The 17,332-nt window shown below is 36.1% G+C and overlaps 1 protein-coding gene across 2 annotated transcripts in view; it reads right to left on the bottom strand.

Moving 5' to 3' along the window:
• The window catches only part of Ctsc (cathepsin C), a 36,647-nt gene extending 19,594 nt beyond the window's left edge, over positions 1-17,053 (bottom strand). Inside the window, exons 1-4 of one of the 2 annotated variants that reach the window (XM_013151157.3) lie at positions 16,748-17,053; positions 14,954-15,099; positions 10,974-11,058; positions 7,118-9,448 (exon numbers count right to left, since the gene is read on the bottom strand). In XM_013151157.3, the coding sequence (XP_013006611.1) occupies positions 9,438-9,448; positions 10,974-11,058; positions 14,954-15,099; positions 16,748-16,922 (417 nt within the window). In that variant the 5' untranslated portion in view covers positions 16,923-17,053 and the 3' untranslated portion in view covers positions 7,118-9,437. Of the gene's footprint in view, positions 1-891; positions 1,056-7,117; positions 9,449-10,973; positions 11,059-14,953; positions 15,100-16,747 lie in introns of those variants that run through there. The other variant, XM_003468604.5, reaches the window with a different exon arrangement.
• Positions 17,054-17,332: the final 279 nt, after the last annotated feature.

The raw sequence follows: 17,332 nt of genomic DNA, 5'->3' as shown, positions 1-17,332 counted from the left end.
GGTTCGTCTACATTTACAGTGGCAGCTTTTACAATTAATCTAGACAAGGCAAAAATATTTTTGTATCTTCCTCTTCAAAACTAAAAAGTCTGAAATTTCTTTTTAATGCATAGTTACTTAACAAAAACATTAACTGTATGTTATAAACTAAATGTCCCTTCATATTTGTGGTTGGAATTTAACTCCAATATCTCAGCAAGTGACTGTGTTTGGAGACAGGTATTAAAAGAGGTAATTAAAGTTAAATGGGCTCATTAGGGTCCATCCTGTCTCAGTATGTTGGTGTCCTTAATAACTGACCCCAGGGGAGGCCAGGTGAGAACACAACTGCTATGTTGGCTATCTGTAAGCTAAGGAAAGAGACCTCAGAAGAAACCAAACCTGGTGATTCCATAGTCTTAAACTTCTAGCCTTTGAACTATGAGAAAATAACTTTCTCACACTTAAATCACCCATTCTGTAGTACTTTAACTGCATAAATACTAAAGACTTTCAGTTAATTATGGAGTTGTTTAAAATGTATCATTTATATCACTTGTATGCATTACAACATAAACATATGTATCACATGTATAATGCAATAAATTATCATGATAACCAATGAAATGATCTTCTTCACTAGCAATATGCAATCCTGTGATCCTTTCTATGAACTTTTTTTTAAAAAGCCATCAATAGTCCATTACTTTGGGACTGTTGTAAAAAAATCATTTTTTCTGCCAGTTACGTCAACATATTTTTGCAATAAAGTTTTATATTAGATGGTTTGTGCTTCTAAACCAAATGAATTCAGTATAACCCAGATAAAAAAATTATAAAAATGAATATGCACTTGGATTCAGACATATAAGAAAACAAAACTGAATGTATGTTTTACTTGTGACAACTCACTTTTCCACGAGGTTTTCAAGGTGTGTTGTATTCATATTCACATTTTCAGGACTTCCCATCTTCTTTCCAATAAAACAAGCCCAGTTCCGGCCCAGCACATCATGTACCCACCCAATCATTGTCTCGTGGCAGTAACTGATTACTTTGATACCCTTGGTTTCATACTGTAATCAAATGAGAAAAAGAAAGACCAAGTGAAATCACTGTGTAACACTCAGGTCCATTTCTCTGTTTCTTGTTTATAGTGTAGAAGATCCTTTTTATCACCTGCCAAACAAAGCAAAAATTTCAACCAGAGAGGTCACATTCTAAGAACTACTCTAAAAAACAAAGAGACACAAACTTTCCCATACTTAACCACTGTACTCATCAAACAAAAGTTAGGTAGCAAAACACTTCCAGAAATGGTAAGACAGGAAAGAAATTCAGATTTTTAGAGTATTCACCATTTGTTAGCTATTTTACAAAAGTTACTTCATTTAATCCTCATAATAAACCTATGAGCAGAGAAAACAGCAAGCTGTTTTTACCAAAGTACTAAATGGAGGTTCAGCTCAGAAACAGGGAGGCACCGCTGCTTAAGGGAGACTCTATGCTCAGTCCATTCATCACGTTTTCCAGATGAAAAAGATTCACAACAAAAAGTAGTACAACTAATAAAGTTTTTCTATAAAAATAGATGAAAATCACCTTTTTGTGTCAATGGATTGATTTATTAAGACATGCTGATATGAGTAGAAGGCTGAGGTAAATTGATTATTAACTACAATATTCTCCCTATGGTCCTTTGCCATAGTTCAACATTAGTGCTCGAAAAAAATTATAAATGATTGATCCAGGATTTGAACTCAGATGTTGCAGGTCTAGAGCCTAATTGTCCTCAGGTAATAACACTGCTTCAATAGAGATGAGAGCATAGAGCAAGGAACGCAGAAAAAATATGCAATGCTATATACTTCTTGGGGTAGAGACTTGAACATAGGCGATTTTATCTTGTGACTTAATGGAATAAACTATTTCTAGAACTTTGTGCAAAGTGATTTGTATTTGGTTTTAGTTCTTTCACCTACAAAAAGAAGAAACTAGCAAAATTACCCTCAAAGGTACAAACACTGAGATTCTATAACCAAATGAAGAATTGTAAATATTTCCCAGAAGAGCCAGACGATGTGCATTTTAGGCTCTGTCAGTCATTAAGGGGCTACATGTGTTCATCTCTGCCACCACAGTACAGGAGCAGTCACAGGCAACATGTCAACAAATTCACACAAGAGATCAGTGATGTTTAGATGAAACCTTTTCATATAGTAAAAATAGGCAGGTTGGTTTGGGGGTCAGGGGCTACAGTTTGCAGAATCCTCCTGTAATCTAATGGATGCTGTATTGTAGAGGTTGGTACACTTCTTTTTGTAATCACTAAATATAAATATTTTAGGTTTGTAGAGTAGGCTTGTGTTAGTTATTCAACCCCTGTGGTGTGAAAAGTGTATAAGGAACACAAAATGAATGAGGTGGGCCAAGTGTTAATGCAGCCCAGCCTGTAGTTTACCTGCCTTTGGTCTAGAGGATTGAGGGCAGAGAGTTGCAGCTTCCAGTCTGGCATGAACTGCCAGATCCAATACTCTATGCTATGTTACGTTGCTGAACCACGATGGTAGGTTAGGTGTATTAAATGTATTTTTGACAGGCTTCAACTTTGGATGAGTTTATCCGTACTTAATCCAAGCTGAAGAACATCCATATTAAGGCTATATAAAACTTTTATTTTTGTAGAAAAAAAGAGTCTAGTATTGATGATTGCATATGAAGCAACCTAAACACCTTACAATTCCATTATGTTCTTCCCTTTTTGCATTTATTCGTAATCAAATTCCCTTCTCCGTTGTAGCTGATACCCCAGGTAGGGCAGGCCAGTACCTGTTGGTACCTTTGCTGTTTTATAAAGTCATCTGTCGGTTTTATGATTTCTTGAGATTTGCTTTAGAAGTCATCTGACACACACAGACACAAACACAATACTGTACATAGAAAAGCACTCATTGAAGTATAATAAATGTTAAAAACAGAAAATGAACTAAAAAAGGCAAAATGTTCAAATATAATTTTACTTTATTAACACTAAAGAATATTATGTAACAGTTTGAATGCTTAATGCGTCCTATAGGAAAGAGGTGAGCAAATTTAGGCTAGAGAGGGTTACTTGACTCTGTGGATACAAGTTTATTGGAAAATAGCATGTTCATTTCTTTGTATAGTACCTACAGTGGCTTTTATGTTATGATAGCAGAAACTTTATACTTTATAAACATTATACAATATACAGGCCACTCATAAATCTTGGAGATTCAAGAGAACATAAAAGTAAATGTATTTTCAAGAAACAAAAGAGAGACCTAAGAAAGTGACTGAACTACAACTAAGTAGCATTCCTGACACCATGACCACATCTTCATATAAAGCATTTAGCCTTCTTAAAAAAAAAATTATTGAGCAGTTACTAAGATGTCAGAGGGAAAATTCAGAAATTATATAGTGAAGAGTTAAAATCCAAAGAGCCTCTACATGTGTTTAAGCTTCACAAAACAATTTAAGACACTGTCTCACCAACTTACCCCAGTTAGCTAGGAACTTACAATATGCTTGTCTTACTTTGAGTAAGTGAGATTTCAGGCACTTACTACCACGCCCAGCAGAAACAATTAATTACTGAATAAGTGAATAGGCAAAACTGAAGTTCAGAAGACAAAGAACTAATGCCAAGTCACATTGCAATACTAACACAACAGGGGAGAAAAGTACATTTATATTTAATAAAAGTGTGATTATGCCATGATATCAGAGTACCAAACTATAAACACACAATGATTTCAGAAATGTCAATTTTCCTGGTTTTCTATTGTAACTTTAGGTTGATTTATAAGTTCCTTGAGCTTCCTAATTGTACATCTTTATATCTGTAATTCTACGTAAAACCAATAAAGTCAGATAAATAATTCATAATAGACACATTCTTATTTATATTAATTTTCTTTAAAATTACTACTTTGATTGTTATTAATTCAATGTAAATGTTTTAAAATACTCACTTCTGAATATTGATGCAATTTTCTTTTTAAAATTTTATTTTAAACCACTGTATAGATTTTACAATCTAAAATAATTTGGTGTTTTTTAGGACCCAAAATTACCTAATAAAAAGCAGAACAAGGTTTCCAAAGACAGAACAGGCCTGTGCAATACAACAAACTAAGGTGTTTTCCAGTTCAGAAGTCAGGCACCTAACAGGTACTTGATACTGTAACTTAAGGGACCACCCATTGTATCTCTATTCTTTTCTTGAATATTCTTGAGATAGTTGTCATTCTCCTACTAGTGTAAAACCTTGAGTGATTTTTAACATTAGTATTAATTAAGAAGTTGAAGCTTTGGCCATGTTATCAACTGTAAATGCAAAGCTTTTTTTCCCAAAAGAACTTTCATTTATATAAACACTGATCTCTGAAGACTGCTTTCAACAGATGAGCTGATTTAAGTTTCCATTCATTTACGCCAATTTCTACGGAAAGAGGTAATTTCTTAAAATATGAACAACTTCCAAATCCTGTCTCTTAAAGTCAGAAAACTATCATGATTCAGTAACTATTCAATTACTTCTTCAAAATTACCATTAAGTTGCCCAACACTCTAAAAATCCCCTTTCATAAATTTCTTACTTTTACAACAGTCTTATTAGAATTACCTAAAAATATTAACTAATTGAAAAACAATAGCATGGGAAACTTCAGAACTTAAGTTACTCAATCTAAAACTCTTACTCTGTGGATTTTTGACACTCAGGAGCCAGATTTAAAAAAAAAGGGGGGGGGGAACGAAAGGAAAAAGAAAATCACTTTAGCTTTATGATACTATTTCTCTGGCTAACAATATAGTTCAAAAATATTGAAATACTTATTTTACATAAACACATTTGTTGAAGGCAAGGACCCTGCACTCTAAAAGACAGTTCTGTCACTTACTTCTGTAGTCTGTAGGAAGACTCAATTTCTCACTCTGATATAGGAATGATAACTATAACTGACACTATTTAACTGGACCACTATAAAGAATAAAGATGATTTTGAAGTTGGACAAGCTTGCAGTGTTACAAAACATTGAACAAGCAGCAATGTAAACCTTGGTGTCTGTTGCTATGATGAATACAAAGCTAAGAGTTTATATACACCTTCAAATAATGTATATTCTGAAATGTTAATTCATCAGTTGACACTGGGTTCTACTTTTCACGCTGGTTTCCAAAATGAGATGAAAAGACCATTTGAGCATTGAGTAATGTAATTTTTGTCTATGCTTGCAACATACAAAGCATTTTGCCCACCAGTTTTTGCTATTATTTAATATTTAAAGTAGTGCTCATGCCCTCGGCAGTTCCACGATCAGATAATCACCTGGCACATACAGTGTGATAGTTGAGTGCTTCTGAGATAGTGAAGACAAAGCACATTCTCTTTTGCATGTCCACACTTTACCTAACTAAAACATTTTAGCTGATTTAATCAAGCTAATTTTCATAAAATAAAGACAAAAAACCAGAATCTTCAAATACTGATGCATACATACGAAAATGGCAAAGAGTACTCTTACCCCTATTCTGAGTTTTCTTAACCACATTAAAAGATGAATTTTTGAAAACAGATGATTTTTAAATTTCTTTTCTTTTTTGAATGGTTCTATCACTGATAGTCAATTTTTAATCATATTCACCTATCAAGCAAAATTTATCACTAAATTATCATTCCTAGTATTAGCAGTTCATCTAAAGTTTTCTAAAGCTGTGACACCTCCATACTTCTAATAACATTATGTTAAAATCTACTGAAATTCTCTTAAAGAATTTTAAAACACATTAGAAAACAGTGTCCAAAAATTGAAACTTTAGTCATGGAAACTATTTATTGATAACAAAGATTCCAGCATTGCTTTTTTTGCAATCAAATCATGATATTGAAGCATATGTTGCATAGCTTTTCAAATGATCTCTCTTTGAAATATATGACAATTTGTGACATTAATAGATACTATTTAAACAATATTTTATATGTATGAACATATGTGTACAACATTAGTGTACTGATTTTTGCATGCGATTTTTAAGTGTCTCTATATACTGGGGAATGTATGAAAGTTTAGCATCTAAATCTAAGCCATCAAGGTGATTTACTACTTCAGAAAATAGTACATTGCATAAAATTAGTAATTTAATCACAAAACATGTAGAGATCAATATTGAAAATAATCTTTTAATTTCTTGTCTTTTGTTTACTATAAATATCCACATATATGTGAATTAAGCACTTCTACTTTTTGCAAGTTTATAACTTGAGTAAAAGCCTGAGTAATAAGAAAGAATAAAGCAAATTTTACCAACCTGGCACTCTTCCAAAGAGTACCTTGACTTTCCTAAGAAAACAGTCAACTTCCTTGAGACAGTTCCAAGAATTAGCTCATTTTCTCCTTATTAACAAGAATGAGTGGTTTATTTAAAAAGATGAATTTTAATGAGTTACAAAACTGCCAGGAAATTGTTACAGTGTCTGCAACCAAAGAATATATAGCATTTTACAGAAAAATCTGGCAGCTAAGATTTCCATGTGATAATGAAAATCTTGAGTCTGATTATTCCCAGTGCTGAAGACATTTCATTTTAAACGAAATACACAGTCTAGAATTAGCTAAGAAAACCCCCATTTGCTGTCAGCAAAACAGTCAAAGTATTTAGGCTCATTCCTCATTTACTTGCCCTAAACTTCTAACTGTAATGTTGGAAGAAATTTGAGAGTTCATTTAATGCATCCATTAGCTCTTCTTCCTCGCTATATTTAACAGAGGTGCAGTCTAATCCGGAGCATTCCATAATAGATCAAATAAGTTGTTATCCAGGCTTCAGGGAATCAATGCAAAAACTATTGTTCTTGACAGCTACATAAGTTTTAGTAGTTTTGAAAGTTAAAACTTTACCTTTACAACTTAGAACCCTATCACAAAAAAAAAAAAAAAGAAAAATGAACCCTATCATAGCCTCCGTAGTAAACAGAATTTAAAAATCTAAACTCTTTTCCATTGAGTCATTCAACAAATATGCCCTGAGCACCACCATAGCTTCTAAGGAAACAGAAATAATATTTCTGGAAACACACCAATAAAAAAAAAAAATCACAACCACTATGAATTGTTTAATTTTCTTTCTTTTAAACATATTTATTAAAAGGCTATATATTCAAATTATTTGTCACATGTTGCATTATATGTAGGAAATAAAAATAGTAATACAGGGTTGGTTCCTGCCTAAAATTTAACGACCAAAGGGAAGATAAACAGACAATTACAACAGAAAATGCTAAGCACTATCACATTGTGTGGCCTTCTAACATACATCTGCAATTCCAATTGTTTCTGGAATTGAAGTAGATACAAAATTATTCAAATACAAAAAAAATTTGGTAATGTTTTAAAACTCCATATTAGATGCATTTCCATATGAACATATGTGATATATGTAAGTTGCTTTGTAAGTATTTACATCTTGAATCTACCAACTCCTTATGATCATTATACATGTATTGCAAACATACACTAATGACACTTTAAGGGCTCTAAAATCTTATAATGTTTTAGAGCAGATAACTAAAATAAACATAGCACCATTCTGATCTGTGTTTTTAGAACCCAGTAAAATTCTTTGTAAATTTTCTAGTGTTATTTGTGAAATATAAAAAAGTTGTTTTTCTTCTAAGAATCTAGCAAGTTCTGTGGGCATTAAATGCTGAATGTATAGACGGAGAAATATAAAATTTATGCCTGGAAAAAGATGAACATATGCTTTCAAATCACCCCATTATTACAAGTACAAAACTAATGGTACCTAAAAAGTGTCACGAGAACCAAGGTAATGGAGTTTCCTCCACTAATGGACCTTCATCACCCAAAATTTTGAGTGATGAAGAATTTATCAGATTGAGGTAAGGTGGAAACAAGTACTGGGTAGGTACTCCCCAAGTATCTAAAATATCAGACCAGGCCTTCTCACATGGTAGAGAATTGCCATCATTGCTGACAAACTACTATGTTTACAAAAATTTCTCTATTCCAGCAGACCTGCAGGAGAAAAATCCTGCTAGATGATATGGATGAGGTGTATCCCACATTTTAGGTCTACCAAATCACCTCTAAATCAAGTTAAAAGGAAATGAGTCTATTCTTGAAGAGGAAAGCGCTAAAAATGACAGCAATCAGTGTGAACAATGGTATAATGAAGAGGAGTCAATTTGGCAAGAGATTTAATGTGTATTTAGTTTGAAGTTGAACTAATTTTGACATTATAAAGGCAAAGGGAAGGTAACTCTTTGTCCTGAACAAATTGCAGTCAAGAATGTGAGCGGCCTAATTGGCAAAGAAATCTTTAAAACTTAAAAGTAACTCCTCTAACACATTAACAAGTGTTAATGTGCATAGTCTACCCCATTAAGCAAACATTCATGATGCTTATATATTGGAATTAAAAAAAATATCTGCCTCTTCCTTCCTCAATATATCTAAATACCATTTACAGCTTTTGAAAAAATGGCTTTTCTTTTACTTGTGCTTGAAAAAGATAGCTCTAGTATTTTACAGCTAGAAGTTGTACAAGCTTAGGTACTGTAAGACTAATTTTCCTTATCTGTAAAATGGAATTACTAGTATCTACTTTATAATCTTTTAAATTTATACTATGCTATATTTTTAGCACAAGGTTGTTACCAAATCCAAAAAGAGTGGAGATGGGGGGTGAGAGGTATTAACCTTACCATCTTTCTGGCCAGGGGCCTACCATCTATCCGTCTACTGGCTACAGGTATACAGGTCCCCTCATTTGAGACAGCCTCTTTTTTTCTTCCTGTAAACATGTCTACCACAGGATCATCTTCCTTCTACTAACTTATAGGTGTGCATCTCATGAAATGCCCAAAATCTTGTTTCTCCTTATATTACACTTGGATTGATTTCTCAGGGTACAAAAAAAAAAAAAAAAAAAAGCATCAGGAAGAGGTATTTAATGATAACATCTGCACTGTGAATAATCAAAGACAGCATAAAATTCAAATCTTGATCAGTCTGGAAAAAATTATTTCAATAGAAGACTATCCAAACAAGTCAACAACAACAGCACATAAACATGTTGCATGTTGTTCCTTTTATTAAAAGCTGAACGGTGAAGCCACCTGAGACTTCTTCCGGATACATTTTTCCTTTTTCCTGTGCAGTTCCTGGTTGTTCACATTCCATAATGGCGGCTAGTACTTTCCAAGGAAATGTTCAGAAGGGCAGCTGCCTTGGAGGTAGGTCACCAAGAATCCTCTGTATTTTACATGCAAAAAAAGACTCCAAAAGAGCTGCAGCTGCACAGGCCTTGCTAGCTGCTAGAGTTAAGTCCACTGCTGCATGCTGCAATGTCTTTTAGGCCCAAAGTCTGTTCTTGGTTGTGGTTTTAAAAGCATCCCTCAACAGGTGCTCTACTTAATAACTATAAGACAACAAAAACTAGAGTTACAAGCCAACAAGATCACACTGTCTCTTAATAATACTTTATTAATTTTTATTAAGTAATAAAAAATACTAGCACTGATATTTGAGAATCTGGTATTTTTTAATACTCGTCAAGACATTGACAGAAAGCTGCCATTCTCCAGCTCAATGCTTAAGCGACAGGTTTCATGCATGCAGCCAACATGCTTAACAAGCACATGCATCTAAAAAGAACTACCACTCTGAAAACTAACACAACTTGTAAGTGTAATTAAGAAGCAGACTAACATGTTAAGTAGGGAACATGTATCCCTTGCAAATTCTAAAGGTAGGCTCAGTGTTATTGATTGGATTCATACGTCTAGTTACTAGGTTATTTAGGCATTTACCAAATAATACCACAGCTTATCTTTTATGTCTCCTAAAGTGGGAGGAAGGGACAGAGGGTACTTTATATTTTATATAAAAAAGATCATCAATCTGTTTTGGGGATGTATCCTATTCTATCTTCCTTTTAAATTACTACCATGCAATGCATTAAAATTTCTGAGATGAAAGAAATGAACACACGCTATACTTATAGTATTAAAATCAGCTTATTTGTTTCATGCCCTATGTTCACTCTGATCTATTATTAGTGGCTGCCAGCAACAATCTTTAAAGCTTGACAATATAATTTAACACAACTGTTGAATTTCTACTTGGCAAAAGTGTGGGCCACTGCTGGTTCCCTATAAAGTTTGTAAAATGTTGACATTAGATAAGCCTATAGTGCTTTCAACATGTGCTCCTAGCTCCCTTTTCATTCTCTATTTTAGTACTTAAGATACAAGAAAAAGAGGAAGAAAAAAGGGGAAAGAAAGTGATTTTAAAACATGAGAAAGGGTAAATCCCTGTCAGCTTTATTCTCTAACCATCCATTCAATTAAACTCTTAGATATCTGTATTTGTGGCAAATGTGAGCTGTGATTCAAATACTTATTGTGGAAATGATCCTTATCTTTCCAATCAATATTCTATGTTCTTAAGAGAAGCCAGTTTTAAAAAGATGAGTGATGTTTCCAAAGGAGGAGGGAGACATCCTAACCTCTGTAAAACAGCCTTGTCTCTACTGAAAGTCTCACCTCACCCAAAGCACCAGCGGCCTCACATTGCCCTTCCTTGAGAGGCTGTGAAGAGAATGGGCAGCTTGGGGCAGCAATTGTAACTTGGAGAATGGGAGTTGAACCTGAGTCAACCTATTCTTAAGAGGGACTTCACCTTTTTGAGTTCATGTCTACTCAGATTACAAATACTAATCTTTGGATCTGACGTGTATAAACAACATGAAGTTGAAAACAAGATAAACGATGCAGGCATGTCAGAAGGAGCAGAGAAGCAGGCTTAAGCAAAAAGTCCGTAAGAATACAATAACCTCTGCAGTCACCTTCTTTGTGATGAACAGACAGTGATGTGCATAAGCCAAGAGGGAAAGGAGAAGCTGGATTTTAATAAGGAAGCCGACATATTTCATTGGAGCTCACCCAGTTTGTTCCTCAGGTGTGGTAAATCATGTATCCCCACAGATCCCAGCTGCATGAACAAGTGACTCATAAAATCAGTGACATCCTACGGAGAGTTTATATTGGTAAACTGAGTCATGTTAAAATGAAACATCAGGAAAGCAAAATTGGCATGAATTAAATGCTATTCCTCTGATACTTTCCCTCATTTGAAACACTAATAGGATGAAATTCTGAGCTTCATATACTGAATCTTGTACACTTACCTCAAAAATAATTCTGTGACTGCAAAAGGCACAGCAAAAAATGGGGACACAAGTGCTAAATCCTTCATTTTGGAAACTACTAACATGTCTGGCTGTTGTTACAAGCTGAAAACTGACAAACAACTAACATACAAAACTGGCAGTTAAGTCCTCTGATAAGTGTTTTTCAAAATGTTGGTTTTAAGGAGCAGCTTTAGAAACACCTATGGTAGGTGTTGTTCTTTAGTTTATAATTGTATTAATATTGAAGGACATGAAAGGAGGCTTCAATTAGAAATCATTTTGATGCATCTCATTATCATCTAATAAATTTTTAGCTGTAACAAGTCTAGTTTCCTTGCCGTGTATTTTTTCCAGTCTTTTAGAACCTTAATCTTAACAGTCAGTTCTTCTTCTACTGCTTTGTGTTCCACTCAGTTTTTTGTTTTGTTTTCACTGCCTCAGAAAAAGTGAAATAAGAAAACAGTAAAAGGTTAAGAGGTCTATTCAACTAAAAGGCATTCTTCAGAGTTATTTGTGCCACATGACTTCCTTCCTCTGGGCAATTTGGTAGGGAATTTGAGATGCTGTTCAGACAAGCTTTACACATGCTTACCATAAAAAAATAATAAACCAAGTACATAAAAGCATAAGGGGAAAAAATCACTTAGCCACTTATCACATAAAGTCAGACATCATTATTTTTATATTCTGCTTGATTTTGTTGCATTGTGCTTTTCTATAGGGCATTGTTTGTTTTTAATACACAGATTTTTAAAGAGGTACAAATTTGCCAGGGTGCTAAGTATAACGGAATGGTAAACACTACTAAAATCTGGTCTTAGAAACTGGCCCGCAGACAATATTATCATTAATTTTGGCTGCAGTCTTTTGAAAGAAAGCCTCCAAGAAGTTTCCAAGCAGCCATAGTCCTAATTACTCCTAAAGTTTTATATAATGGTGTTCCAAATGCTTTGGAACTTGCCTAGATGGATGCTAAATGCATCTATTTGTAATCAGTATAAAGTGTTCAGATATCAGAATTCCTAGAGCGGCTGAAAAGAAAAAAGCTTTTAAGGATATATACCCAGTACTGCCTGCCTGACTTCAGCTACGCAAAAACATGTGTTAAAATTTATTTCCTTCTAAGCTCTATCTTGCTAGAAATCACATGCAAAAAATATAATGTATTCCCATTTGAGCCCTAATTTTACAAGCAATTGAAACCAAATAGAAAAAGTTTAGGAATCTCAAATCATGAAAAATGCTCATCTTTTAGATGAGGCCTAAATAGAGAATTAAGTAGATCAAGTCCTTAGGAACAGGAAAGTATCATAATGGACTCAAAGTTGGAACATAAAGAATAATAAGGAAGCAGTACGTGCCTGCTGGGTTGCGGGATATTAAGGGGAAGAGAAGTACAGTGTAAGTACTAATGGAAGAATCTGCAAGAACCACCTATGCCACAGACTCTGGGTGGCATGTCATGTACAAAGTCTGACCGATGCACATCTGGAGAAGGTAAGGGGAGGCAGTGGTGTGATCTGCGATGAGCCAATGGAGAGATCTGGAAACTCCATTCATCTATGGCGTAACAACAGGTAGGGTAATGATGACTGGTGTATACTACAACTTCAGGTATCTTTGCAATGGCTTGGGCTGAGCAGATCCAGTTTGCATAAGACACTTTGAAATTAAATAGCAAACACAATTTAATTTTTGATAATTCCTTATTTTAAAAAATAAAGATAGCAAGTCTGTAGGAAAAATTTTCCTGTGTGTCAGTCATTAAAAAGATTTTATTACTTTGAAAAATGTATCTGGAATTATTGCTTATGTTAGGAGCTATGTTAAAAACAATTATGCTCTATTTTTCTCTGCTTATTAAAATTATAATCTTTATTATAAGGCCAAAATACTATCCAAAAGTCTTTATTTTTTTCCACAAGAAAAAAATGATAATGGTGGTTCTGTTGAATGGTAACTTTATAAAATTATTTTTAAAAAGTAACAGTCAAGGAGGAATGCTCTTCCTGTTATTCCCAATAAAGCGTAAAATTAGTCCCATGTCATCCAGAAGCACATGTTTAGACACGGTTCCAACCTACGAAATCACTGACGGCCTATTTCCATATATGTTCTCTCTTTTCCAATTATGAGTGAGAATACTTCTAACTTCATTTGGCTTTAAAATTCAGCTTCCTTTTGACCTAATGCCTTGTGCTGCAAGGCTATGGTAAAACACTGTACCAAATATTCGTACACTGCTATGAAAAGAAATGCAAAGAAGATCTCCAATTCTTCATAGATATTGTGTGTCCCTGAGGACAAAATATTGAGGGAAACTGCCCTTGTCTACTTCTAACTATTATATCTCTGGTAATTAAATGGTGATTTTAGAAGTTTCTGCACCAGTTTCTCCAATTCTTCTGTACTGAATAAGAAGTCTTCTAAAGCAAGAGGATAAATTACTTACAAATCTATTTACATACTACTAGTAGGCTCTTCCTACTTAGTAATTTATTCACCTTATTTCTGAACTGCTTTCTACGTCATCTATTTTTATTTTTTGAATAATGTTAACTAAGTACCTATTGTGTGTCCATAAAGATACAGAGGAAGAGGAAGAATAAGATGATAATAAAGAGCATAAATTATGTATGTGGTAGGGTATATCACAAAAATTCAATCCTTTTTCCCCATGGAAATAGAGAGTAAATCCAGGGAACAATGCACTTCTTGTCCAGCCCTTTTTATTCTGAGACAGGGTCTCATTACCCTACCCAGCCTACTCTTGAACTTGTGATCCTCCTGCCTCAGGCTCAAGATGCACGGTATGTAATGCTGTTTTGTCCTCTGTGATCCTTACCATGGTCATTCTCTACTTTCCCACAAGTACTTAAAAATAGCCAACTCATCAGATGCTCCAAAGTCCATAAACTTTGCCCCATAAAAAAGTGTATCAATACTCTGAGTGTACAATGATAAACAGTTAGTTTAAGACTTACAAATTCAATTGCACTTGAACCATTTAATACTTAGGTTACAAGAAAAGTCCCAATTCTTTCAGAAGAACATATGGGAAAGATTGCACTTTGTGCTGAATTCCTTTAGGTCACAACATATCTGCAACTTGAAGCAGTGTGTCTGTACAGAAAAATGGACAACAGTCTGCCCTAGTGAAAGAAGGTAAAACACAATCTAAATCACCTGGGCTAGTTTTTACTTTAATCATTCCAATGAGTAGAGTAACTCCCATGCTTTGTACTGTTATTTAGCCCTGAAAGTTACTCACATTAACAAATCTAATACTTTGTACTACTTTCAAAGAGTCACTGCTCTCAATTTTCAGAACCAACAAGCAAGGTAGAGCAACAAGTCGAAAAACAAGGTAAGAAAGACAGCATATACTCTAAGAATACAAAATTTATAACCTCTTTATGTTTCTTACAAACTCACTAGAAGTTCAAGTGAGTAAGGCAACATTTAGAAATGAAAGTGTAGAAATAAAGTTAAGTCACAGTTATAAAATCTAAATGTATATATAATGGTTTGGACATATTCAAACAAAGAATTGGTTTCTTTTTTAAATCTGAGATCATAATTTTCAATAAAGTGAAAACATTACATGAACTTCTCTTGGAGAAAGTGATACCTCAATTTGGATAACCCTCTTGATCTAAAATTAAAATTCTAAGGGCTCCTGGCAGAAGAGATTTCAGACATTAGATCAAATCAATGGAAATTTAAACTAACCTTAAAGAAGGCAAACCACTTGTAGTCATTCAACACAATTTCAAAGCCCTGGTTATAAATAATGGTGAAATACCCAGAATTGCCAAAGTCATCATAAGCTGTATCCATCTTCTTGAGGTGCACCACTACTTTTTTTTCTGGTGGACCTAAAGAAGAGAAAATGTATAAACAACAAAGGACAGTTATTTAAATTACAGTGGAGGTGGTGAAAACTCTTTGACAATTTCCAGTATTTGACTAAGCAGCTTTTCTTTACGCAACTCCAGTTTGGGCCTTCTGTTTGGTTTATGAAATCAGTCTTACTGCCTATGTACAACCCGAGAAATGGCTTGCAGTCTGGGGGAAAAAATTCACTTAAGAAATAAGCAATGAGTGATGCTCCTATACGCAGAAATAGAAGACAAAGTGATGGTCAAAAAGTGAAACATAAAAGGTCTGACAAATAGTCACATGTGAACTCATGAAGACAGAGTGTAAAGCCCAGAAGACAGGAAATGATCAATTCAGAGACGAAATGAAGTATCTTTCTTTCCAACAGCTCTAGACATGAGAAGCTCAGAATATGAACATTTCACACTCATCAAACTTGAAGTTTCTAACCTTAAAGCTAGTGTATGCTGACAGGAATTATAAGTTTCACTTTCAAATGAGGGCTTAGATCTGTGGATGTCTTTACTATTTTAAGGTCAGAGGTAGGTTTGCAGGCAAGGGTGCCTGCACAGGTTTTAGATTTGTACTGCTAGTGACCTTCACCCTTTAGATAGTCTTTCCTTCTTTCAGATTAATATTTTGAATGGAGATTACACACAACAGGGCAGTGGAAATCCTGAATTCCCTTCTGCCCATCTCTGCTCAGTTCACAATGTGAAAATGGTATACAATGTTCAAGATTAAGAAGAGTCTGCAGTCATCTTTAAATAGTTCTTTTTTAAAAACCAGATTACTTGACAACTGCTCTGTTGATGAGAAAAATTATAGTTCAGAGCTTCACTCTCTCTCTGTGCAGCTCTCAGGCGGCAAGGTTCTGGGCAGACCCAAAGTCTCCTGACCCCTGGCTGTTTTTCTCACCTTCTTTATTTAGCTTTTGTCCCAGGGGCCTTGGAGCTGCTGAGTGCCCGCCTATCTGTTCACGTGCTAAGATATCTGACAGCCTCCCATGAGCCTCCCTTGCATTTGGCTCAGTGGACTCCTAAGTGTAATTATTGGATAAACACTTTAAAAAGAAAAAAAAGAGAGAGAGAAAAAGTTTTTTCTATACCCTTTCAATACTCAAAATCCAGCATGGTGGTAGGAGAAAATTTCTTGGCCTAGGAGCAAATCATCACACTTGCAAATCGAAATCACCTGGTTTAAAAATCCTTTCCTATCAAGTTACAAAGGGTTACATTAAAACAAACCAAAAAACAAAACTTGCTATGTCCCAGTCTTTGAGCTCATTCCTCTTCATCAATAGAACTTAGAAAAACCTTCCAGAGTGGACCAGGGAATCAAAAAAGTTTGCAGTACTCAACTCTCTCCTAAACCAAGGCAACTGAGGGGGTAGGGGAAAAAAAACAGAGATTAAAAACTTCTTCAAAAAAGAAGAGTGAAGCGCTCAAGCTCATGAAGACTGTGGAGTTCGAAGTTGCAGCAGCTCGTTTCCCTCGGCGGCCCGGCCCGGTAGACAGAAGGGCCGGGAATGCAGCCAAGGTTTCCTGGCCAAGCACATGCGTCGGCCAGGGCCGGAGGTCGGGGCAGAAGCGGGAGCCGGCGCAGGCGAGGATGCGGAGCGAGCGGGCGCCGGCGGGCGCTTACCCAGAGCCGAGCAGTTGACGTCGCTCCGGGCGCCGCCCGCGCCCACCTGGAAGACCCAGGTGCCCAGCAGGTCCGGGTAGGTGCAGTTGGCCGGGGTGTCGGCGCGCGCGCCGCCGAGCCCGGCCAGCAGCAGCAGCAGGAGGGCGGCGAGCAGCGAGCGGGGCCGGGGACCCATGCCGGCGCGCTGGCTCGGGGAAGGCCGACCGGAGAGAGCTGGGGGAAGGCCGGAGAGCGCTCGGGGACCGGGAGCCGGACCGCGGCTGCAGCCCTGAAATAGCCCGCAAGCCCGGAAACCGGCCGGGGCGGGGCCGCGGCCGCTGGAGACGCGCTCAGGAGGCCCCGCCCTCAGGTGCGGCGGGAGCGCGCGCGCTGCTCCCCGCGGTGGCGCGGCCCGCGCGGCGCGGAAAGGTGGCGCGGACGCTGCTGCAAAGGGACTTCCAGAGTTTGGCACAGCCTGGGTGTCTAAAACAGGGTCTGGTCGGGGAAGGGTACCAAAGGTGAGAAAAAGGGAGAGAGGGAGACATCTACTAAGTGGAGTTTTTTTGCTTGCTTTTCTTTTCTGTTCTAAAATCCAGTTGCCTCATT

The sequence above is a fragment of the Cavia porcellus genome, unplaced genomic scaffold (genome assembly GCF_034190915.1).
Source record: "Cavia porcellus strain 051 isolate PalLab524CR breed Dunkin Hartley unplaced genomic scaffold, mCavPor4.1 scaffold_9, whole genome shotgun sequence".
NCBI lineage: Eukaryota > Metazoa > Chordata > Mammalia > Rodentia > Caviidae > Cavia > Cavia porcellus.
The sequence above is the reverse complement of the archived record's forward strand: the minus strand, read 5'-3'. Positions and strand labels throughout refer to the sequence as shown.